Source organism: Artibeus jamaicensis, unplaced genomic scaffold, assembly GCF_021234435.1.
Source record: "Artibeus jamaicensis isolate MK-2021 breed Jamaican fruit bat unplaced genomic scaffold, CSHL_Jam_final scaffold_612, whole genome shotgun sequence".
Classification (NCBI taxonomy): domain Eukaryota; kingdom Metazoa; phylum Chordata; class Mammalia; order Chiroptera; family Phyllostomidae; genus Artibeus; species Artibeus jamaicensis.
Window position 1 is genome coordinate 2,571,768 of NW_026522049.1, and position 24,797 is coordinate 2,596,564.

General features: G+C 49.5%; 1 protein-coding gene and 2 long non-coding RNA genes across 4 annotated transcripts; 1 reads left to right on the top strand and 2 right to left on the bottom strand.

Annotated features, from left to right (window-relative positions):
• Positions 1-2,590: 2,590 nt before the first annotated feature.
• Positions 2,591-7,373, bottom strand: LOC119062783 (uncharacterized). Of its 2 annotated transcripts, none has more exons than XR_008390436.1 (4): positions 7,282-7,373; positions 6,744-6,864; positions 4,174-4,314; positions 2,591-2,652 (listed from the first exon to the last, which is right to left on the bottom strand). It is a non-coding gene; the product is annotated as an uncharacterized LOC119062783 (long non-coding RNA). The 2 variants fall into 2 exon arrangements; XR_008390435.1 differs by having other exon boundaries at positions 4,164-4,314.
• Positions 7,374-10,642: 3,269 nt separating this feature from the next.
• On the bottom strand, positions 10,643-17,983 carry LOC119052137 (uncharacterized). Its single transcript, XR_008390432.1, has 6 exons — positions 17,428-17,983; positions 16,045-16,123; positions 13,474-13,608; positions 12,998-13,099; positions 11,790-11,865; positions 10,643-10,911 (listed from the first exon to the last, which is right to left on the bottom strand). It is a non-coding gene; the product is annotated as an uncharacterized LOC119052137 (long non-coding RNA).
• Positions 17,984-18,044: 61 nt separating this feature from the next.
• LOC119052133 (neugrin-like) lies at positions 18,045-23,511 on the top strand. The gene is made up of 3 exons (XM_053659007.1): positions 18,045-18,256; positions 18,608-18,718; positions 22,440-23,511. Exons 1-3 carry the CDS (start codon positions 18,093-18,095, stop codon positions 23,026-23,028), a joined length of 864 nt encoding a protein of 287 aa, XP_053514982.1. The 5' UTR covers positions 18,045-18,092; the 3' UTR covers positions 23,029-23,511.
• Positions 23,512-24,797: the final 1,286 nt, after the last annotated feature.

Below are 24,797 nucleotides of genomic sequence, written 5' to 3' on the forward strand. Positions count from 1 at the left end.
ATTGTAAGAGCAGAGGACTTCTGACCAAGGACGATGTATGGAGTGTCACCTACAGATAGTCCTGCACACTCCACCTTGAGGAAAGGAGTCACTGGGATCCTGTTCCTCTCTTCTTTGCAAGATGTAGACTGCCTGGCTCTGCCTCCCTGGTCTGGACCTTTGGGACTGGGGTTTGTGACTGCCCCCCCCCCCAATGCCCTTGGTCTGGTGGTGTGTGAAGAGCATCGTCCCGTGTCCCAGTGCAGGCTCAAGGGGGTGCACTGGTCCTCTGAGTCCTGGCCACGCATGCTCTAACTCTGGCTCCCCTTGCTGCCATCTCTGTCCACTGCTGCCCTGTCCACACGGGCTCTTCCTGACCAGGTTGGTGTTTGGCGGCAAGCCTTCGATGCTCACTCTTCTGTGGCTTGTGGTGGGAGCCTCTTTGGAAAGAGTGCCACTGCTGGGCCGTCACCCAGGTCCCTGAGGCTGAGTGTGGGGGGTGTCTCAGGCCACCGCTGCAGTTTCTGCTGAGTGGGTGGGCCCACTTGGTCTGAGGGAGGCCCAGTCCCATCTCAGAGATGATGGGTTGTTGCCAGTGGTTGGTCTGGGTCCACCAGGGCTTGGCCAACATGCAACTCAGTCCCCCTTGGGTTTTCCTAATGAAACCACAAATTAGAAAAAGTGAGTGCCGTGTTGGGCTCCCGATGCTACTGCAGATGCTGAAGCATCCCCAATCCCTGTATCTGAAGCTCTGGCTTTTGCATGGCCCAGCCTGGGAAGTTGATGCCCCTGGTGAGAGGACATTTAATAACCAGTTGGCTTCATCACTGGCATGGAAATGTGTGTGAGGCCCATGCTTTTGTGCTGGCTGGGTGAAGGGCCAGGCCAAGCCTGCTCTCTGCTTCAGGCTGCTTTGTGCTCTTTGTCCTGTCCAGGGGTTCACCCTCAGAACCCCCGCTGTGTGAGTAAAGCCTGTGGCTGGCATGGGAGGTGCTGAGGCCCCTGTGTCCTGACAGGTGTCATCATGGAGCTGCCTGCATGTTGGTGAGAGTGGATCCCATCATGTCTTCTGGAGCTGAAGAGCCTTCCTGGAACCCTCCCAATGGCCTCACCTGTGTGCCTTGCTTTCATCCCTATTGGCCTCAGTGTGCGGATCCAGGGGTGACCTGCCCCAGATCCAACAGGGTGGCCCAGGAGACAAGCCAGTGGCTGATCAGCACAGGACGTCAGTCGGTGTGTATGTGGTAATCTGGGCTGGAAGCCAAGGGTGGAGGTATGTTGGTGCCCTGGGCTCTGGCTCACTTAGACCCCCCCCTCTGTGGGAGCCCGAGTACTGCTTCCTCCCCACACTGGAAACACTGCTTCTAGCCTGCTGCCCTGTCCAGGCTGCAGGGGGCCTGCTCTGCTGTGATGTGTGTCCCCCAAAGTGGTTTACAGTGATTGGCACTTTGTGTCCCAGGCTGTCTCTGGCCTTGGTGGTGGCTGTCAATCAGGTTGGCTGCGTGGCAGCTCCCTCCATCTCCAGCCTTCCACTTGGGGAAGAACAGCTGTCAAGTTAGATCAGGGCCAGACCAGTGTTTCCTCAGCCTGACATTGGCAGTGACCCAGTTTCCAAGTTTGGTCACATTTGCTGAGGTGCTAACAGCTCTGGATCCCCTTTTGAGGGGAGGGGAGACTTTGCTCAATCCTTAACATGCATTTACTACATAAAGCAAAGCCAGCCTAGTTCTCTTCCAGGTCCCTCCAGAGCCTGCATGCCCAAGCAGCTGGCAGTGTAGGCTGGGGTACGTCAGGGGGCTCCTGCTGCAACCCTTGGCTCTGAATGTTGTCTGCTGCCAGGTGTGACACAGTCTGAGAGGCTCTGGCTCCACTTTCCCATCCTTTTTGGGGGGGGGAGGCAACTGTACTGAGCAGCTCAACCTCAGTCTGGGAACTAAGCCAAGTGTGCCTGGGAGTGGGCCAACCCTGGATGCCACTGTCACTGTGTGCCAGCTGTGGTCACTGCAGGTCAGGGACAGTGAGCAGGGAAAAGAAGGGAGCTGAAATGTTGATAATAAGGCCTCCTTTTTTATAAATGCCTGACTTACAGGAATCCACTCTTTGTAGAGGTTTCCTTAAATTTAGGGAAGGATGCTTGCTTTGCAAACTGCTTTTTCGGAGTTTAAAGGTTTTTACTTCCTGAAGTTTTCTGTATGTGAAAAAAAACCCACCCCATCACCTTGCCAGCCTCAGTAATCCTTGCTGGTGTGGGCTCACTGATTACAAGGAAGGCATCATTCAGTGCCACCTGTCACAGAGCCTGTCCTTGTCAATAAGAACTTGGAACATCTGAAAGGATCATTACTTTCATTTTTTTGTTATCTAGTGCCTAGCTCACCCGTGGTAAAGACCAAGTCAGTAGTAAGTGAAGTGAGCTGCTGCCCCCGTGTGGGCAAGAGGCACTGCTGACTTCAACTCGGAAAGATGCACCTGGAGGTTAAGAACAGAAATAAATGGGATGTCCCCTGGGCTTTTTAGTCAGTGTGAAAAAAGTGTGCATTAAGGCAATCGAAGTGAGGTTGAAGAGTTCACTTTGCTAAGTGGCCTAAGTGGACACCAGCAAGGTTTCCTAGCCTCTCCATCCAGGTCTCCAGGAGCAGGCTCCACCTCCTTCCCCGGACGAAGGGCTGTAACCTGAGAGGAAGCAGAGGGAATAATTTCCACCAAACAGAGGTGCGTATCTCTGTGAGAACACACTGCCCCTGGTCTTTGCCATGGTGATGTGGGGTGACGAGTTACCAAATTAGCCACTTTCCCCCACTATTTGGTGACTTGTGAATCCAAAGTAGGCCTCTTAGAATAACAGGAGCCGTGGCCCCACCCTGAAAGTGGAATAGAAGTTAGGGAACACTCCAGCTGAAGACAGCATCTGTGGAGTGCTGTGTGGGTGAACAGAAGAAAGCTGCTCAGAGACCAGTAGATTAGCAGTGAAGGGCTGGCCCTGCTCCCCTGTACACTGAAGTGGGGTGCCGCCTGGCAGTATGGGGAAGCTGAGGGTAGTACCAGGGGACCCCATGACAAAAGTGACCCTGAAAATGAGAGGCTATTTCATACCCTTTGTTCCTTTTGGGTGGGGACTATTGAGAGGATGGTGCAGCGTGAGAGAAAGCAGAGAATAATGAGCCTGAGCCAAGTGCTGTGCTGTGCAGAAAAGAGAGCTCTGCACTTACTGTGTGTGGGATTCCTTAGTGCAGTGATTCTAAAAACATCCCCTAACTCTACTTGTGTGCCATTAAGACTGCTGCCCAGTGGATGTGTTGATGGGGTTTGAAGACACACCAAAAATGTAATGATTGGAGAAGGGGGAGAAATGAAGGAGAGAAGAGAAGGGAGGTAGAATTAGAAGAAAGAGCAGGGGCCCCCTGGTAGGTCGACCAGATGTCCCAGTAAAAGAAGCAGGGGCTCCAGTAGGTTGACCAGATGTCCCAGAAAATGAGCATCCTGGAGGGGAGAGCAAGGCCTCTACCCCCGGCCCTTCCTCACAGAGGTCTGTGTGACCTCCAGCAGCTCACAGAGACCAAACCCGTGCTTTGAAAGGATCAAAGGAAGTGTGCATTTTGGGTTAGCAGAAGATGAGCAAGGAGGTGACCCAGGAAAAAGGCTGCTGGAACAGTGTGATGAGAAGGGGTCAGGTGTGGTTAGCAGGCTGGGAAGAGCAGCTGCAGGCTGGATGACCACAGAAGCAACAAAAGGAAAGTGGGAGGAGGGCACAGGACCGAGACAGGGACCAGCTCTGGTGCTGCCTTAGGGAAGAGAGGAGCCCAGAAGTAAACATCTGGATTGAAAAAGAGTCTACACTTCTCAGGGGTGGTGTGTGACTTCTACAAATGTCCCCAAACCACACCCTGTGCTTTTAGAAAGACCTTTCAAAACACCCAATGAACCCTTCAATCCACTGCAGCGTGGCCCCCCAGGAGAACAGATCACATGTGGCACACAGCTTCACATGTGGCACACAGAACGTGTACCGTGTGTGTCTGGTGGCGTGGCATCTACACACGCACGCAGACCTGTTACGTGAGGCCTGCTGTGAGGGAACCACGAGTCTCTGCCCCAACAGGAAACTCCCTGTTTCTACTGGAGATGGTGCTGCAGACAAGCTGGTCCCAGGCCCCACCCGAGGGTGTGCACACGGCTTCACTCACTCAGCCTCACATCGTTAGAGCCACCTACGCGAAGCGCTTCATGCCTGTCTGAGTGTCTCCTTATGCTTTTCCACCTGTGCGTTCAGTTCTTCCTGCATTTTCAGGCGAGTGGCTGCTAAGGCCTCTTGTCGTTTCACAGCATTGTCAGGTTCTGCCATGAATGGGAAAAAAAAAAATTAAGAGCTTAAAAAGCATTTGTAGCCCTGGCTGGCATAGCTCAGTGGACTGAGCACGGGCCTGCGAACCAGAGTATTGAGGTTCGATTCCCAGTCAGGGCACATGCCTGGGTTGCAGGCCAGTTCCCAGCAGGGGATGCATGAGAGGCAACCATACATTGATGTTTCTCTCCCAGTCTTTCTCCTTCCCTCCCCCTCTCTCGAAAAATAAATATTTTTTAAAAAAGCATTTGTATAAAATGTAAATTCCTAAGACTACAGACTCATAATATAGACTCATTAAAGCACAGACAGCAGATGGTGCAAAAATGTTTCTACCTGCAGAAGCCTACCATTCCCCATATAATTTGGCTGCTTACAGGGCAGACTGTACACAGCCAGCGTTCCTAGCACCAGAAACCCTTCCCTCAGCAACTCCAATTCAGGAAGTCTGGGGAAGGCTACCTGATGTTTCTCATGGAAGATGTTGACTCCCCTTCCAAACAATAACATAACATTCCTCCATCCTGCCTCCCCACCTTCAGTCATCAATCGCTTTCAGCATTAAAGGTAAGTTCTAGTGTGTGTAGATGTTCATGTTTTACCAGACATTTCATTTTCCTGTTTAACTTTTCCTTTACATTTCATGGTCTCTTTGTTTTTAATATGTCTTACAGACTAAACAGTACATTAGACATGTACTGTATGTAAGAAAGATTGAAACGGAATCATTTAGGGGTTTGGAACAAGTTACTTCAGTTGACATTATATCTAATAGGGAAGAAAATGGAACTGAGGTTCCAACTCAGTTTGTTCCAGAGACTGTTTGAGAAGCGACCGGTTTGAAAACTGATTATTACAGGTGACTGGCTGATCACACCAATGTCGGCATGAACAAAGTTGTCAGGTCGAGAAGCAAAAGTTTTGTTCAAAAACCAAGACATTTGAGAACTGAGATTTGACTGCAATTTTTACTACAGGTGATCAACATTCCCTACAGGTAGTAGAAAAATAAGGCCATTAAACTGAGTCCACATAAAAAAGGGGCCAAAATATCATAAAAATAATGCAGGCGTGTGTGCGTGTGCATGCGCGCGCAGTGGTTGTAGAGCTGACTGAAACTTTCAAAAGAAAACCACCCCGGCTGGTGTGGCTCAGTGGATTGAGTGCTGGTCTGCAAACCAAAGGGTTGCTGGCTTGATTCCCAGTTAGTAGACCTGCCCGGGTTGTAGACCAGGTTCCCAACAGGGGGAGTGGCAACCACACACTGATGTTTCTCTCTCTCCCCCCTTCTCTTCTCTCTAAAAATAAATCTTTAAAAAACAAAGCTACACTTCCATTTTATAGAAATGTAAGTTTCAGTGCCATTTCTGTTGGCCTATTCTTAGAATAAAATCCATCAAGTGTAGTTTTTTATTCTTCTTCCCACAAACTTGGGTAGCACAACACACCACCTTTTGCTGCAGTTACGCTCTGTAGTGCTTCCTAAAAACGATCCTCTTTGATGTGCAATCCCATCACCACCACCTGCCACTTCATGAAATCCTGCATCTTACACAAGATTTACAATTGTACTGTTAACTTTGTGGTGGACATGCATGTAGCCAACAACCAAAAAGACTGAGAATGGCAGGACCACAGGCTTTGGGGAGAGTGGAGAGAGGCACGTTGGAATGAATGACTATTTGGTCACTACACCTGCTTTCCACCCCAACCTCTGTAACCATGGTGACCCAGATGAGCGCCATTTGTATTTAATTATGCCGCTATTCTCAAAGCACTTAACATTTCTTTGGGACGTCCTCAAACTGTAGCTTCAAACTAGTTTCTAAGTTGTGAAAAAAGCTACCATTTCAGAGAAAATTATTTTTAAAAAGATTTTAGAGGGTAAGGGAGGGAGAAAGAGAGGGAGAGAAACATCAGTGTGTGGTTGCCTCTCAGGCACTCCCCACTGGGGACCTGGCCCGAAATCCAGGCATGTGCCCTCACTGGGAATTGACTTGGTGACCCTTTGGTTCACAGGCCGGTGCTCAAGTCACCGAGCCACACCAGCCAGGGCTCAGAGAGAATGATTTTTAAATAACCAAGTATAATTTGAAGTCAGGTCTGATGAGTGAGTTGTGATAAATCAAAATATGACTATGAAGAACTAAACCTGAGTTTCTCCTCACTCACAAACGTCTGAAAGACAACTCAGAGTTAGCAGGCAGACCCATGAGTGAACTTTTCAATTTAACCCATCCTATAAATGAAAAACCCTCCAACAAGACATGCACCGCCAGGCAGATTCCCCTCCCCCCCAATTAAAATCTCTGACGTGAGACAATCTGTTGCACGTTCACCAAAATCGATTTCAGAAGCGCACAAAGCTTTCCTTCCCATACTTCTTACTCCTAACAGCCCGGATTTGCAATCAGTTACTAACCCACAGTAGCCGGCTCGGTCCAGCTGCCTCTGCATCAAGGCTGATAACTTCTGAAAAATCAGGTACAAAAGGAAGCAGCTGAAGACGATGTACCAGCTGTAGGTGGCCAGCAGAGAGCCCACTGGAGGGGGAAAAAAAAAGAAAACCGTTCGCAAGAAGCTAAAAAAATGATACTACTGGGGGTAAAGAGAAGACTTCCTGCAACTCAGGAGGGCAGAAGCCTCTCAGGCCCCGGGAACGGAGAGAAAGGGGTGGCCGTGGGGGGCTGGGGCGGGGTGTTTGTTACAAGTATGGGCGGGCTGGGCAATGAGGGCTGGAGACAAACACCAATGCCCAGCGATCCCAGAAACCGCAGCCCAAGAGCTTGCTTCCCCAAAAAGTAAATAAAAAGCCGGACGGCACCGCCCAGGAAAATGCGACTCCAGGAGGGCCAAGGCCTCCCCAGGCCTAGGCCCGAGCCGGGTCCGGCGCGCCGCGGAGGCAGACGCACCGTACATAGCAGCGCCGTCCCGCTTCCCCGAGGCCTGCGGCAACTCACCAGTGACATGCAAAAAACGCAACCCCGCCATCTGGAGAAGCGGGCGCGCAGCAACCTGCTCCCAGTCCGGTTCCGAGGCAGCCAGAGCTCAGCCGAATTACGCGCCGTCAGTCTCGGCCCGCCCCACGTATATATGTAGTCGGGGGCGTGGTATCGGTGATCTGACCAATCGCAGGGGAGTGGGCGGGGCCAGGGCCCGGGAGAGTCCTGGGCTGTCTGAGCACAGCGCAGCGGTGCGTCCTGTCTTCCCAGGGGAAGCATCGCTGACCTACTCGTGGACTTTTGTCCAAATTTACTTTTGTACTCAAGCGGGGCAGCCTGCTCCTGCTGCCACTGTTACCGTTTAGTCTAAGAAAGTCCCGTCGATCCTCATGTTTCTCCTCCCTTACAGAATCAAAACCTCTTGAGATGAATAACAGCAATGGCTCTAACACTCAATTTCACTGTCACAAAACACTCGCGGTTACTGGTGCCGTTGTCACTGCCTGCAATGCCCTCCACCCATTTCCACTCTCACCTGCCACCCCCCTCTGAGGCCTACCTTATCCTATCCTATATGTAATTTGATGTGGAGGGTTCTTTTGGAGTGAAAGGTTTTGAAGTGAACATATCTAGCAGTCTCAAAAGCTGACAGAAATTTTTAAAGAGAAAACCATAGGCTCCCATGATACCAAACCTAGTTTTAATACCTGACCTAGTTGCTGTCTCAATCTCTCCCAGAAACATAGTTAACTAGTCTGGAACTTTCTGGTCAGGCACCAGTAAAGCATCTGTCACATCTTGCATCCCCACCCCAGGAAGAAGAGGCAATCTGCATGATGAAAACTCTTTCCTTCCCCCCAAAAAGGCTCCCCCATCTAATAATCCTTTCTTTCTTTTTTATTTTAAATTTGAGCCAAGCTGGCAACATATACCAGGGGAGCAAGACCTCAAAGACTCCCCTTTCCTTTTTCAGTAGCTCCCTTGCCCCACCTTTCCTACCGTAAAAACCTTCCACTTTGTTTATAGCCCCTCTGAGTGCCCTTCTAGTTGCTAGATAAGATGCTGCCTGATCATGACTCACTTAATAAACAATTAGATCTTCACATTTATTAGGTTGAATTTTTTACACCTCTTTAAAAATTTGTTATTTACTGATTTGAGAGAACTTCCAATTCATTGTCTATGCACTCGTTGGTTGAGCTATCAGGTGTGCTCTGACTGGGGATTAAACCCAGAACCTTGGCGTATCAAGACAAAGCTCTAACCAGCTGAGCTATCTGGCCACGGCTAAAGCCTACTTCTCAATGTTTTCTTTTCACTCCTAAAAGGTGCGCCATCGCTCATTGCTTTAAGGTGGGTTTTCATTTATTTGTGGCATCTTGAAGAACCTGTGCTAAAAATGAATGATTTCTTGGGCTTATGGTTGTAATACTTGGTCTGGAAGCAGCTTTCAATATAGTCAAACCCTGATTCTCAGATGTCTCCCACCTTTTTATTTTTCTTTTTAGTAAGACAGTCTCTCTCCTGCCCCCCTCCCATATTTTATTTAATTTTAGAGCGAGGGGGAGAGAGTAAGAAAAACATCGATGTTTCTGATGTTTCTGTTCTCTCACATGCCCCCTACTGGGGACCTGGCTCAAAACCTAAGCATACGCCCTGACCTGGAATTAAATGGCTGACCTTTTGGTCCACAGGACATTGCCCAACCCACTGAGCCACACCAATCAGGGCCACTGTCTCTCATTTTGAACAATTTCATTCTCAACGAGGTCATTGACAGAAAAAATGTTTGTGTGATCAAACATTTTTGTGTCTCTCGGGTGATGATGGAGAAGATGCACGAGTATGAATAATTTGGTTTTTTAACAAATTGCTTCTCAAGCAGCCTTTCAGAACAAATTAAGTTCAAGAACCAGGGTTCCATTGTAATATGAGCTGCAGCACGGTGCATCTGCGTTTGCATGCAGATGCACACAGTATGACAGGCTTATTCAACTCGGATTTCATAGATTTCGAGTTATTAGAATGCATGAATGATGGTGTCCCCTTTCAATCCCTCGCATATTGTCGTTCTGTGGTCCCATTCTTTCTAACCTTTGTCCCTACAATCAGGGCATGTTCTCCCCTAGCTTGCCAAGAACCACAGTTATTTCAGCAAACAATTGTTCAATACAGCTGCTCAGGTGTTATTTGCCAAAACAGGTCAAAGGTAGCATCCAGAATCCCATCACTGACTGACCATGTTAAGACTGATTTGTCCTGGCTGGTGTAGCTCAGTGGATTGAGCACTGGCCTGTGAGCCAAAGGATTGCCAGTTCCATTCCCCAGTCAGGGCACATGCCTGGTTGGCCCCCAGTAGGGGGCGCACAAGAGGCAACCACACACATGTTTTTCTCTCTCTCTTCCTCTCAAAATAAATAATCTTTAAAAATAAAAATAAAAAAAAAAAAAGACTGACTTGCCCCAATGCATCACTTTACAACCATATCCTCACCACAGCCTCTAGGTGGGAGAAGTGTAGTTCCCCAGCCTTTGACTGGGGATGCAGCCAGGTGTCTTGCTTGGGCCAATGGCAAGTAGGCAGAAGTAATCTTGCACCTTTGCCCAGTTAACCAGCTTGTTCACAGACCGGTGGGGAAAGCAGAGCCAGCTGTGTGAGCAAACGGTGGTTGCCAACTAGAACCCAAGTTCTGGGGTGGAGGCCCTCACCTGCACCACCATTTTCAGAGGAGAGTCAATGGGCTCTAACAGGGTGGGAATTGTGATAAAGCGTGGAGTTGTGAGGACCCTTGCCCTGGCCGGCCCATGGGGATGGCGGGGACTCCCCCGTGACGACGTCCTGAACGTTGGCACGTGCCGCTCTGCATTCCCTCAGCTGACAAGGGAAAGCTGCGTCCCCCTCCAGTTCTTCAAATCAGTGATGAATTTGCATAATGTTTATGAAATAAAAACTCCAAAGGATGCTGGTTCTGGTAAAGCCCTAAAGCCCGGCTGCCTGGAATGAAGCTCACTATTCTTTACACAGAAGAGAATGATCCAGGGTTGGCAGGTTCTCCCAGTCACTGGCAGCCCACACTCCCGAGTTTTATTAAGTTTTCACAGCAGCCCTGCAGTTGCCTTCCAAGGGTGGACCGTGATTTCGAGTCCCTAACAGTTAAGGAGTAGTCACATGTACACAGTCCAAAAATTATTTCGGCCCTTTGAAGGCAACCGTGAGGCTGATGTGGCCCCCAGGAATAGTGAGTCTGACATCCCGATCTAAGCATTTCCTTGAGGACCAGGAAGTCTAGTTAGAGACGATGCCCTCCTGCATTTCCCACTTAAAGGCGCCCACACACCTCCCCACACGCCCAACCCAATGACATGCAACTTGGCAGCACAGAGAGTGTCCTTTATTGTTACTCTTTGTAGAAAACAGGCATCTGAATTTCCAATTGTATATTAAGAAATGACCCGCAGCAGCTTGCGGCATTTCAACAATGCTCGGGGACTCTTTGCCGACACAAACGAGGCTACTGTTCCACATTCAAAACGCAGGATTTATCCCAGGCCGATCCTGCATGGCCTGTGGATACCCAGGCCTCACTGCTCAGGACCCGTTTGTGACTGTGTCCCCTTCCATCTCCTCTTCGCCATCATCGGTGGGGCCTGGAGGAAAACACAAAGGCAGAGTCACGTGGGCGTCAGGGAACGCGCTCTCTCAGCCCGTGGGTGCGCGTCCCATGGGGCTCCTGCGTGCCAAGCCCCACGCAAGGCACGGAAGCCCAACAGCAGCCTCGGCCCTCCAGATGCTCATGGCCCAGCGACCATTGGGCTCTGGCAGGTATGCAAAGGGACGGTCAGTTCCCAAAGGAAAAGATCGCACAGGCGTTGTATGGAAGTCAAGCTCACTGCCCACCACCCCAACTCATTCACGCATCCGGCACCCAGCTCAGCGCATGCGTGCTTGCTCGTCTGCCAGCCCCCCATCTGCCACCTGGGGCTGTGCCCACAGGGGCCTCTTTCCATTCAAGTGTGCGAGGCTGCCTTTGCCAGTGTGGGTCGAGCAGAAAACAAATCATTACATTTCCAAAATTGATAAATGCAGACCTTCAAACAGGACAAAAAAAAATCATCATTTCATATGTCCTAAAATGCCAGCAAACTGAGTTACCTACTGGGATTACGTTACTGGATAATTTAGCAGGCAACACTGTACAATTATCAAGCAGGATCTTTGAGACAGTAAATCTCTCGAAGCAAAAACTACAGCAAACATTGGCACAGTGTCCAAAGGTGCCAACTGTTCAAAAGCTCACGTCCTGGGGACATGAGGGCAACCAGAGCTGCCTCCACTTCCCTGGCTCAGGTCAAAGCCTGGTCAAACAACAGCTTCTAGTTCATTTCTTCTTATACACAAAAGCAGCTGGGTTCTAACAACGGTGGGGGACATTGGCGGTGTTCAGATTACGTATCTGTGTGTCTTACACCCGTGGCAGCCGCTCTTGGGGCTGAAATTGGGCCGAGTTCTAACGCACCGTTATTACCTTGATCGCTTCCACATCCCCCGGGGACGGGCCTCCTTTCTTTTTGTCAGTCAGCAAACTGGCACCTGGATCGAACCTTCGGAGAGGGAAGGATGTAACTGTCAAACCCAGATGGATGGAAACTGCTTGTCTTTTGCTTTCAAAAAGTTTTTGAAAGTAAAACTCAACCAGCATAGTATCTTATCTTTGTTAACAAACGGATACAAGCAGCTGTCTCCTTCACACAGCAGGGCCTGTGTAACAGGACACTAAGACTGGACACTGAAATGTTTGTTCCGTGAACCTGGTTGAAACCTCATGTGACGCAGGGACCGCTGAGGGTCAGGGACTCGCATCACACAAATTTCATGTGGGATCAGTGACAGGTGTTTTGTTGCTTCTGTAGGAGGCGACCATATCCTTTGCAAGCTGTGCACCTGACGTTCCTACAGCAACACCGCGCACAGAGGTAGCAGAAGTAGGAACACCACGTGTATTTGGATGCATCCCTCAGAAAACAGGGAAGGAAACTCTTTTGGAATATTTTGGGCCAGTAAAAATACCAAAAAAGCCAATTCCAAGTTCAAAGGAGACACTGTGGCCTTGCCTTCTCTGGCGAAGCTCCTGGAACAAAAAAGCCCTCCTCTCCTTGTTTTGAGGAGCGGCTCCCAAAGAACTAAGAAGCTTTAAAAGAGAAACAAAATTCCCAACTAAGGGGAATCATTGTAATGATTCAAGATGCCCCAAAATGGACAGCATTACGTTCCCAGCGGGAACAGTCTGTTGTCGCCGGCGCTCACTGGGGCTCTGAGCCAGTGCCACCCCTGGGGTGCCGGACGCCACATGTGACAGGTTTAACTCAGGGCCCTACCACAGGCTCCGCTGTGAGAAAAATCTGACATTTTCTTCCCCACCTTTTTATTCCAAACCGATAGTAAAACTCATTAGGCAATTTTAATAAATGAGTGAACAAGTATCAGGTATCAAAAACATGAACCAGCCCTGGCCGGTGTGGCTCAGTGGGGTGGGTGTTGTCCCAGAAAACGGAAGGTCGCAGGTTCAATTCCCGGTCGGGGCACATGCAGGAGGCAACCAACCTGTGTTTCTCTCTCACACCGATGTTGCTCTCCCTTTCTTTCTCCCTCCCTCTCCCTCTCTAAAAATAAATAAATAAAATCTTTTAAAAAACCCACACAAATCAATATGACTTACGATCAACAAAATAATACTTTTAGTTTCACCTTCTGGAAATCCATCCTCTGACTTGTGGGGCTTTATAAATTACACACAGTCTGTAATGCTTCTTATTTGTTACGGGATTTCTCAGAAGACTACGAGAAAAGAAATACTATCATGTCCACCTTGTTCGCAGCATAGCATTCAAAAGGTCCCTTTTAATAAAATCTAATGAGTCCGTAAATCAAGGAAAAGTCCACTATCCTTCACATTTAATTTCAATGTCCTAACAATTTACGTGACATTGGGGACAAGTGTCCCCAATGTGACTTAAGCACTAGGCTAAAAAATATATATTCAATATTTGTTTTTAAAAAGTGCCTTTTTTTTGTGGCATAAAAATTAATATTCATGTATAAGTTTTAAAATAAAAAATTTTAACTAAAAAAATTTGCTCCCCCCTTTCAGTTTACATTCGATGTTATTTGTATTGGTTTCAGAGGTAGGTGTACAGCAAAGTCAAAGGTACTTTTTATGAACTGGAGGCTCTAAGGTCAAGGCCGGAAGGGTGTCATGTCGAAGGGCTTCCATGTTTCCACCACGAGCGAGCCCGGTACCTTTGGTAAGTCAGTGACCTGAGAGATGCCAAGGGGTCCAGATCGCCCTGCAAGACAACAGCCGCAGGTGAGAAGGCAGGCGCCGCGCCCTGTTCTACACTCTGAGACGGCGATGCCTTCAGACTCGTCTCGTCTTTTACTTTCTTTCTGCTCCAGGACCTGACACATTTCTACCCAGTGAACTGGCACATAGACTTGAACTTCATACACGGAACACCTTGGCCACACCAGCTTCTATCTCAACAGTGATGACGTCCAGGTGGGTTTTTAAAAAACATAATAAATACATAGTAAGTTGGGTGGGGGTTTGAAATGTGTAAGGACCACCCTGTACTGCTAGAAGGGGGAAGGTATCGGTTAACTTTAAGCTTCGGTAAATACGTACGATTTCCTTCCTAAAGTGCTAAGAATAGAGACTAGTTTAGTAATGATTTCTAAACTATTAAAGAAAAAATGGAATGAACAAAAAGAGTGAGTGCAAAAGAGTGAGAGGGAGAAACCAGGGAGAGGAAAAGAACAACAAACGAGCAGGACGAGTCCCAGAAAAAGGACAAACACAGACACGCCTGTAGTCACATCAACATCAAGGAGCTGATTATTTCAGACAAATTTCTGGTCGCACTTTAAAATGTCCCATCATATGCCGTTCTCAAGAGACACACCTGAAACAGAAAGGAAATGAACACTGTGGTCTATTTCGGATGGGAAAGGACTGATCACCGAGTACGAACAGACAGGAAGCTGGTTTCGGGGCACCATGGCAGATACGGCAGCGACACACGACAGCCCTAATAGGGCACAAAGAGGGTCACACATGATGATAAAGCGGTTCAGCTCCCCAGGAAGGCACTAACAATTTAAACTCTGTGTATGTCAAAGACGATAACCTGAGGACACAAAAAACTAAAACTGATGGAACTCCATGGTGACTGTCCAGTCCATGATCACGCGAGATTTATCACTTCTTTCAGGAACCGAGAGGACAGACTCTCAGCCTTCCTCATTGCGCTTTAAATGCTGTTGCAAGGCACAGAACCACGCGAGCAGCCCCTGGCGTGCCCCATTTTTCCTGCGAGTGTGCACTCTGCGCTGACGCCCTCACGTCATTTCAGAAAGGGCGGGGCCTCAGACCGGCCAGTGCTGTGTTACTCTGGAGCCCAGCACCTCGCTGGGAATCTGAAGAGTCGCAAACGTAGTCGACCCACCCGGAAAGGAACAATCAGAAAACTAGGGAAGGGAGGTGAGGAAAAAACAACCTTAAGTCAAGTTATGTAAGAGGGACCTAAACATCCGGTATTTCAGTGGAAAATTTTGGTTACAAAACAAAACACAGTACGGGCTCACTTTTGTTAAAACCTACACGTATGGAGAAGAAATTTAAAAAGCATTAAAAAAATAGGTCAAAATATTCAGATATAAGTAGGAAAAATGAAATTTGCCCCTTATCTCACAGGAAAACCAAAGCTGAGTATTGTGGATTGTTGATCTAAATGCGAAGAGCAAAACATGAGGTTCTAGAACAGACTCGTCCAACAAAATTTAACGCCTGTCACATACGTAATTTCACATTTCCTAATTGTTAGGGTGGGCGGGGTAGGGTAAACTGGCGGCAGCTTAACTACAATGTGGAAAAGACGGCTGACGTCAACCCAGCCGGATGAAGACGGCTTTCTCTGCATAGCGACCAGTGCTGGAGAACCACCAATGATATACTGCCGCTTTGCTAAAAGGGGACCAATCCCCAGCTCCCAGGAAGAGAGCCAACCAAAATAAAACCCGCCACATTCCCTGCTTGAGCAGACTTCCCTGGCCCCATTCTGCGGACTGGGGAACCTCGCCCCAGCCATAAAGCTCTACACTACCTAACTTTGTGGCTAATTGGCATTTCTTCCTCAGCGGAGCCTAAGAAAACCTTTCACTAATAACTACATTAAAATAGAAAAATCAAATGAAATTAATTTTAATGTTATTTAACCTATTTTCAAAATATGATCATTTCAACATGCATAGAACAAAAGCACTGGCAGTTGCCACCATTTCCTGCTTCTCTGTGGCACAAGCTGAAAGCTGGCGTGCAGCTGGCAGCTCTGACGCACCGCCCTCATCAGCCACGGGGCCAGGGGCCACCCCACCGGCACTGCAATTCCACAGGATGAAACGGGCGAGTTTCTTCATGGCCCCCTGGGGTAGGAGGGGGCGCTTAATAGAGCATCAAAAGCTCTAGAAACAACAATAGCAAAAAAGACAATAAATTGGACTACACCAAAATTAGGAAATACTCCTCAAGATACCCTGAGGAAGTCAAAAGGCAACCTACAGAGTGGGAAAGGACAGCTGCAACTGAGAAAGGCCCACGTCTGAATGAACTGAGAAAAAGAAAAAGGATGATGAGATAACCTTCTGGAATTAACAGACTTCCTGCAGGAATGCAGAACCTTTAACCTCCTCCGTCTAGATCCACTTCCGCTTTTCAATCCACTTACCAGCTCCACAAGACTGTTGTTGGTGAGAACGAGTTCTGTCAGCCAGGGCAGGGCCTGATCAAGCCCCTCTCCTACATGGCTGAAATCGGAACACACCGGCCCTTAGTTAAAGCAACAAGGAAGTTAGGTAATGGTTTCTTCTGAGTCATTGCCATTGCTCAGAGGATCTCAGACCCCCGTGTGGGGAAGAACTTCAGAAAGTTTTCTTCCAACTCCCTCCCTGCTCATGCGACAGAGGCATAACGACGAAACCATGTCCAAGGTCATAGGCTGAAGTGGTCTGGGCCCATCCCCACCACCCCAGTATCCAGTGACACCTAAGGAAAGGAGCAGCTCCTGCACAGAACTGACTCCCTGCCGGGCTTCTGCACAGGCTGCACAGAAACCCCAGTGACTGCACTCACAGCGCAGGTGCAAGACACACGACACCTACCGCACAGGGAATGGTTAATGCCTGAGAAATATGCCTAGTGCCAAATGTGTACAAACCAGCATGTGTTTAACTTAATTGATTTTTAAAAGATTTTATTTATTTATTTTTAGAGAGAGGGAAAGGGAGGAAGAAACATCAATGTGTGGTTGCCTCTCCTGCGCCCCCTACTGGGGACCCAGCCCACAATCCAGGCAGGTGCCCTGACTGGGAATCAAATTGGTGACCCTTTGGTTTGCAGGCTGGCACCCAATCCAGTGAGCCACATCAGCCAAGGCAAAAATCATTTTTAAGAGCCACTCAACAAACTGACCCGCAGCAGCTGGGTTGTGGCTGGGATGTGTGTCTGATCAATGAGAGAGGCCTCACAGGAAGGGAGGAAGGCTAGAGGGGACCCGGGATGGGGGATGGTCAGCCCCAGGAGGGGCAGGGCTGCCTTCCTCATATTTTCTTTCCCTTTCCCTTTGTGTGATTGGCGATGCACGAGGGCCCCAACTGCGTGAAGCCCGTCTTACTACGGCTGCAGTTCCTGCAGGAGCCTTCGCAGCTCAGGCAGCTCTCCTGGCACCTGCGTGGGGACAGGCTTCCCGTTACCACCCGTGGCAGAGGCCCTCCCTTCTTGACCTACGCCCCCTCACTGGGACTGTGTCCCTCACGTTGGCCTGAAACCCTGGCCCAGTGTCTGCACATCCTGCCTCCTATCTGACTGCACTATGGTGTTGGGATGGGGAAGATGCTCACAGCCCGATAGCGATAGCGGGAGCGCGCCGGGAACGCGCCAGGAGCGCGCCAGGAGCGCGCCAGGAGCGCACCAGGAGCGCACCAGGAGCGCACCAGGAGCGGGAGCGTGCTAGGAGCTGAGGACGGCTGCACTCGAGACTCCCCTGGGCTCACCTGGACACCATCACGCAATGTTGGGGCAGGACAAGGCTCCACCCGGGGATGTGACTCACCTGGTTCTGGACCTGCCTGAGGACTGCTGCTGTGTCCACCAGGCTAAGCCTTCTTTGTGCTGACACTGGCCTGCCCCCCAGGGTGGGGGAGGGAGGCACCTTCCAGTCCTGACCCAGAGATGGGACCCAGGGTCCGTGACCCCCGGGGACGGTTGGCACCTTCAGGCTCTCGGGCCATCTCACAGGTTGCGCAGGTATGTGCAGGTTGTCTGTCTATGTCTGTTTTCATGGTGCTGGGGTTGAGTAGCTGCGACGGAGACCGAGCTGGTTTACCCAGAGGAGCCGAGTGCCCAAGGCACGGGGCTGTCGCCGTCAGAAGACCGCCTTGGGGACGTCCTTCCGTTGTTGGGGAGACTGGCCGGCCTGGGCTGCCCTTGTGGGGAAGGGTTGGCTCTCGGCAGTTGAACCCGTCTTTTTATTAAAGTTTATGCCGTTTTGCAGGATCGTCCTCCACCTCATTCAGACTCGCGCGTCTTAGCAAAGTCCTACCCATAGTTTCTGCAGGGAAGGGTGGGCCGCGGAGGTCCCTAAGCCCAGAGTCCACCTTCCGCCGGAAGCTGGAAGGATGTGCGCCCCCGCCCCCCTTCCTTCCAGCCCTTCCACTTCCGGTTCCGCCGTCTGGCTTCGCTGCTGCAGCATTTTCGGCCGCAGGCGGTTCTGTCAACATGGCGGGTACCCTGGGTCTCGTCTTCGCCGGACGTGTCCGCGCTGTCGTAGCTCCCTGGGGCTTCGCGACCCGAGGGGTGGCAGGCCCAGGTTCTATCGGCCGCGAGCCGGACCCCGATTCCGACTGGGAACCGGAGGAGCGGGAGCTGCAGGAGGTGGAGAGGTACCAGCTCCTTTCCGGGCCCTCAGCCTGAAGGAGGGTCTCCCGCCCCGGCGATCTAGGCCGCGTCTCCTTGGCGCCGGGCGTCCAGCCGTTGCGTTTGCAGCGGCCCTTGTTTCTTACCCTGATCAGAGACGCAGGGGCAGGTATTCAGCTCCTTTGGGACCACGGGTCCCCTCACCAGTGACGTATTTCATCACCCGTTTAGAGAGTTCGGCTGGCCCAAGTTCTAGGTGTGCGATTTCTGGGGCGGTGAACAAAGAGGAGGGCTAGCACTCCGTGATTTAGCCCGAGACTCTTCACCCACCCAGCCTCCTTCCACGCATGGCTCCTGCCATTGGTTCTCTTCTCCAGCGCCCTGAAACGACAGAGAAAAGCCATTCGGTTCCAGCAAATTCGGAGGCAAATGGAGGCGCCAGGTGCCCCACCCAGGACTCTGACGAGGGAAGCCATGGAGCAGATCCGGTAAGACCCCCCTGGTGTCCGGATCGGCTGCATTGGGGAGGGAAGGATACTGGGCCAGATCGTGTGGGTTTTCTACTTTCTTTTATTATCATTTCAGGTTTCTTTTTTTTTTTTTTAGAGAGATTTCATTTCTTTTAGAGAAGGGGGAAGGGAGTGAGAAAGGAGAGAAACATCGGAGTACGAGAGATAACATTGCATTCCTTCTCGCTGGGCCCCTACTGGCCGGCATCCCAGGAATGTGCCCCGACTGGGAACGGAACCGCAATCTTTCATTTCAAGGGTGGGCACTCAGTCCACTTAGCCACACCAGGCGGAGCTCAGATTTCTTTTTTCTTACTTATTCCTTTTTTTTTTTTAGAGCGAGGGAAGAAGGGAGAACAAGGAACATCAGTTTGTTGTCTCACTTTTTATGCATTCATTGGTCGCTTTTTTTAGATTTTATTTTATTATTTTTTAAAGATTTTATTTATTTAGTTTTAGAGGGGAAGGGAAGGAGAGAGGGAGAGAAATATCAATGTGTGGTTGCCTCTCGTGGGTCCCCTGCTGGGAACTGGCCTGCAACCCAGGCATGTGCCCTGACTGGGAATCAAACTGCGGTTGTTTCTTTGGCAGGCTCTCGCTCAATCCACTGAGCCACACACCAGCCAGGGCTGGTGGCTTTTTTTTGTACCCTGACCAGACCGCATCCTTGGCCTCTGGTGGAGGTGGGGCGGGGGCGGGGCACGCCCTCACCAATTGAGATACTGGGCCAGGGCTCCTTTACGATTTCTTACAGTAAAGTAATATAATGAACTGCTGTAAACCCACCATCTTGATTTAAATTTTTTTTTTATAGAGAAATATCAATGTGTGGTTGCCTCTCATGCACCCCTTACTAGAGACCTGGCCTGCAACCCAGGCATGTGCCCCACTGGGAATTGAACTGGGGACCCTTTGGTTTGCAGCCCACACTCAATCCACTGAGCTACACCAGCTAGTCGATTTAAAATTTTTTAACATTGTGACACAGTTCGTTTTGCTGATGTTTTAAAATAGTCAGTTGCAGACCTCACACCATTTAAATGCTAGCTAGTAAATCAGGACGTTCTTAATCTAAGAACCAGGGATGGGAGCTTTCACAGTTGTGCCCATTTTTCTGAGGAAAGGATCCTATAGCGTAGGAAATCTTAAAAGGATCCTTTCTCAAACTTTAAGGTTTCTTGTTTTGAATAGATTATATTGCATATGGTTCAAAATTAGAACAGAACAATGGGTTCACACTGGGAAGTGTTAATCCCAGCCTGTTTCCTGTGGGTGCCATTTTTACTAGTTTTTCTTTTTGCCTTTTTTCCCTAGGTTTCCTTGTGGAAATAAAGCAGTTATGATTGTAGATTTTTATTTCCATCTTAATTAATTACAAGCAGTAGGATTCTATAAATACATGCTATCTGTACTTTTCCCACTTCATATCTTTTTCCTTCAGAAGAGAAAGCTCTTTGTTTTTTATAGCAATCACAGTGTAGTTAACCAGCCTTTTCTAATGGGCACTTGGGTTGTTCCCACGCCTTTGCTGTGGCAGACAGTGCTCTAGTGCAGCGATTCTCACCCGCTTGTGCCGCAAGAATGTTTAAAACGTGCAATACCCGACTGTTTACTCAGGACACTGACCTCTTTTCCCTTGAATTATCAAATAAAAAAGTGACAACAGCCAACACAATAGCCATCCTGTTTTGAATGAATCAAAATATGCCCTTTTTTGGTCAGCTTGGCAAAAAAAAAAAATCATTTTTGGTGTGCCCCAGAATTTAGTGATGAGTTTATGTGGCCATGAGGTGAAAGGTTGAAGATCACTAGTGAGTAACCGTTCATGCGCCGGGTCTGCGGGGCGCAGTGGTTTCACACATCCCCAGAGTGGGGCTGCCGGCCCCCTGGGCAGGTGGGTTTTCATTTTGTCCCTAAATAGCCGTCCGTGGGCTGTGTGCTGTGTTCAGTTTTCGTTGGAACGACTCGGGGATTGAGACCTACAGATTCCGTGGAGCTGATCCACAGGACTGTGTGGGCCTGTAGCTTCTCTCGCCGTTGGCTTCCTCTCCTGCCTGGCACAAAAGCCTTTCAAGTCTTCCTACCTGTCTCATCCTCTTTTGGGGCCTGTAAATGTCCTTTTACTCAAAGGAAAACAGGCCACTGGGTGGGCCCGCCCCAGAGCTGCTTTGTCTTCCTTCCCGCTTCCCACCTCAACCCTGCTCCCAGAGGGAGCTCGTGGGGGGCTCATCCTCTCTGCGCTCGGGGTTGCAGCCCTGCCCGCCTCCTCGGGGACCCGTGTCTGTCAGCAGAAGTTTTCCCTGTATTTTGTTCGAGCAGGCTGCCTGCCATTGTTTTTTGTCTTGTCTGTGAAGCAAATCCAGGCGTGACGGACGCCCTGGGCTTCAGCCTCCCTAACGTTGCTACAGCGTTTGACCTTGTAGTCAGTCGGCTTTTGTGAAATTCTCTTCTCCCTTCACCCAGGTACCACTTGCTTCTATTTTTAGAGCTGCTTTTCTCTTCCTGAACAGCCCTGTTTCCTCCTGTTTGTTAAATATTGCTGTTTTTTTTAGAGTTGTGTTCTCAGGCATTTTATCTCAGTCTGCACATTTCCCTGCCTAATACCAAGCACCCACATGGCTTCAACCACTTTTATTGTTGGCTTATGACTTCCAGAGCCATCATCTTCAGTCTGTGTTTTTCTTCTGACCTCCAGCTGGGCACTAGATGCCTCTGTTTGGATGTCACACAGGTTCCTCCAACTCAACGTGTACAGAACAGAACTTATCACTCACTCTTCTGGACAGTTTAATCCTGCTCCTGCTTTTGCTATACCCCTGAATGATTCCACGAGTCCCCCAGGCTAAAATGCTGAATCTCAGCCTCCTTCCTCACTTACCAACTTCTACCACTTGGCCCTCCTAAAATATTCCTCAGGTCTCTTGCTGCCTCTGTTCTCACTGCTACCATCTCAGTTAATGGATTGTGAACTCACTGTCTGGATTATTCTCACAGCCTCTTGCCCAATCTTTCCACCTGTAGTCTAGCCACTGAAGGACTACCACTGGATTGAGCTTCAGAATGAAGTTTGCTCGTGGCATTCCACCCCTTAGATGCTTCCCCTGGTTTGCTGTTGCTTTGTAATGAACTCCATACTCAGCATGGCGAGATCCTGCTCCCGTCCTCGCTGTCAGATGAGTTATTCCCCCAAAGATGGTGTTCTTTGCATTTCACATGCTCACTCCGCCATCCGTGTTTTTGATCCCTTCCTCCCCCTTTGCCGGCTTTCTAACTCCTTTGCATCCTTTCAGACCAGCTCTGACATCGACTTCCCAGAGCAGCTCCTGGGCCACGCTGCACGTGCTGTGACAGCCTGTTCTTGGGTCTCTGCTGTGGGTGCCCTCACAGCGTCTTGTGCTGGGAGACCCGTCACGGTGCTGTACGTCAGCATACTTGTCTTGGCCCCTGGATTGTGTGTTCTTTAAAGGGAAGGACAGACTCCACACCGTCACCAGGATTAAACGGGGGCTGCAGTGCAGTGGGAGGTGGTCAGTCGATGGGAAATGAAGTGATCTCATGTGGCTGGGTGTTGCTTTCGGCACGCAGGAGTGGAACACAGCCTGCGTTTTCAGCTCCTCTTATGTGTTTATCACTGATATTATCAGTCAGCTATTCTGACAGAGGACTTGACAATTTCAAGAACTGCTTCGTTTTCCTATAGGTACTTACGTAAAGAATTTGCCGAGTCCTGGTCAGTCCCCAGGTTGGCGGAAGGCTTTGATGTTAGCACCGATGTGATCAGAAGGGTTTTAAAGAGCAAGTTTGTTCCCACATTGGAGCAGAAACTGAAGCAGGATCAAAAAGTCCTTAAGAAAGCGGGACTTACCCCCTCGCTCCGCCAGCTTCCGGGCTCTGGGGACACCTGGAAACTGCTTCCCACGGGCCACTCTGTGTCGGGAGGTGAAGCCTCATGCCAAGGCCAGGGTCCCAGCACAGCGCTCACGGTGACGGAACCGAATACTCACAGCACAGACCCACCGAGGAGACAGAAGAGAAGGAATAACGGGGTCCAGAGCCTGGAGGAGGAGAGCTTGGCGCCTGTGGCTGAACGTCATCGGAGAGAGCCGCGGAAGTGTCCCACCACGGACTGTGAGGGCGCCAGGGGGACCGACAGGGCTGGGTTGCCAAGTGCGATCAGGCTGGAGGAGCTGAAGGCAGGAGAGCAGGGCGGCCAGAACTTCAGCAGCAAAGTGGTGCAGCGGGGGCGTGAGTTCTTTGACGGCAATGGAAACTTCCTGTACAGAATCTGAGCTGGAGCCTGACTTGCGGAGATGCTGCGTCAAACCCAGCTGGGCCGGGGCATCTGCGCTGCCTGGATTCCTGTGTGTGGATCAGCCACCCTGAAATAAGAGGAGGTGATGAGTCTGGAAATGGAGGAAAGAGTTGCTTGGGTTTCCAGCTGACGAGAGGCAGTGGACTTCACAGGGCAGGTGTATATGGGGGCAGCGTGAATGCCCGGCCGGGTACAGCCCAGCTTCCTGGAGCTTGGCTCCCCTGGTCTGACCCACACGGACATTCACTACTCACCCATCTTGCTTAGGTTCTCTCTTTCCAAACCAGCCCATATTGCATGTGTTAAGGGATTTCAGTTGTACCTGTAAGATATGTTTTGGAAGAATTCAGATGTTGGCCTTCTGACTTTGTTATTTCTTGATTAATGAACACTAACAGTTCTGAAACTGCTTAGTCAATTGGCTGTTTTCATTATGTGCAAAATAAACTGAAACATAGCAGTGTGCTTGTTGGTTCTGTGGAGTGGGAGGATTTACCTGTGAAACCTGGTGCGGGAAGGAAGAGGGGAGGGTCCTTCCTTGGCAGGGGGAGGGGCCTCAGGGATCCCCCACAGAGAAATGTGTAGGTCACTGCTCTGTGGGAATCTGACAGGTAAAAAGGACATGAATCTTTTCTAGTTGCTAAGGTTATAAAAGATTGAGATGTGTGTGGGGTTTGGTTTTTTTTAAATGCAACGCAGGCAAAGGCTTTGGAGCCCTCATCATCTCCAGTCCCTTTCAAAAATTTAGAAAGTATGTCTTCAGTTTTTCACATCTTGGCAAGAGTGTTATGATGAAGGCAAGAAAACGCCCCTTTTAACAAACGACACCATCTCAAAGCAATGTGGATGTGCCCAGGGCCACATGACTGCTCCTAAGTAGCAACCCAGGTATTGAACCCAGGTCTGATCCTTAATTCAAGGCCTCTAAAACTGGAGACACTTTTTTTTTTTTATAACAAAGTGATTGTCATAGAGATGGAACAAGACATGCAAGCAGCAGGAACCCGGTGACAGTTCTCAACCATGTCTCATTGTAACAAAATGAGCAAAAATTTACAGCAAAAATTGGTTATTTGGAGCTTAAACATAAGGAGGATGTTTAAGGAAAACAGATATTCCAAACATGTTTGTGAAACCTTCCTCTTTCAAATGTCATCAACAGCCATTGTTACATCACTCCTCACTGCTAACCAGAGCATTTGGTTGGTTTCAATGGTCTTATCACCTGCCAATCACAGAAAATCCAGATGTTGGAAATGCAGCGTTGGGCAGACAAAGCCCTGGTTCTCACTGTTCTTGTAGTTTGTAGTAAAAGTGTATCAATGTGATGATTTTAAAAGAATAGGGTCATTTTCCGTTAGAACCTTTCTGTCATTTGACAGGTGTGAGATGCTGTTTGTCCGGCCCGGTCCCCAGTGGGCTGTGGGAAATTTTCCCCGTTGTTACAGACTGGGGTAGGTATTCCCTTTACCTTGTCCTCCGCTGCAGTTCACTCGGCTTCAGTCTTCCCATTCTTGCACGGGTCAGTCTGAGGCTTTTGCTCTTCCTGGTTCTTCGTCCCCAGGTCCTCCCATGCCTGGCTCCTCGTCATTCAGGACTCAGGTCAAATGTTACTTTTGTAGGTTTTCCCTAATGACCAGACCTAAAGCATCTCCATGTTCTCATGATCACCACGCTGTTTAATTTTCCCCAGTATTTGGAAAACATTACCAAATACTGTGATTACCCACCCAGTAGAACGTGGAC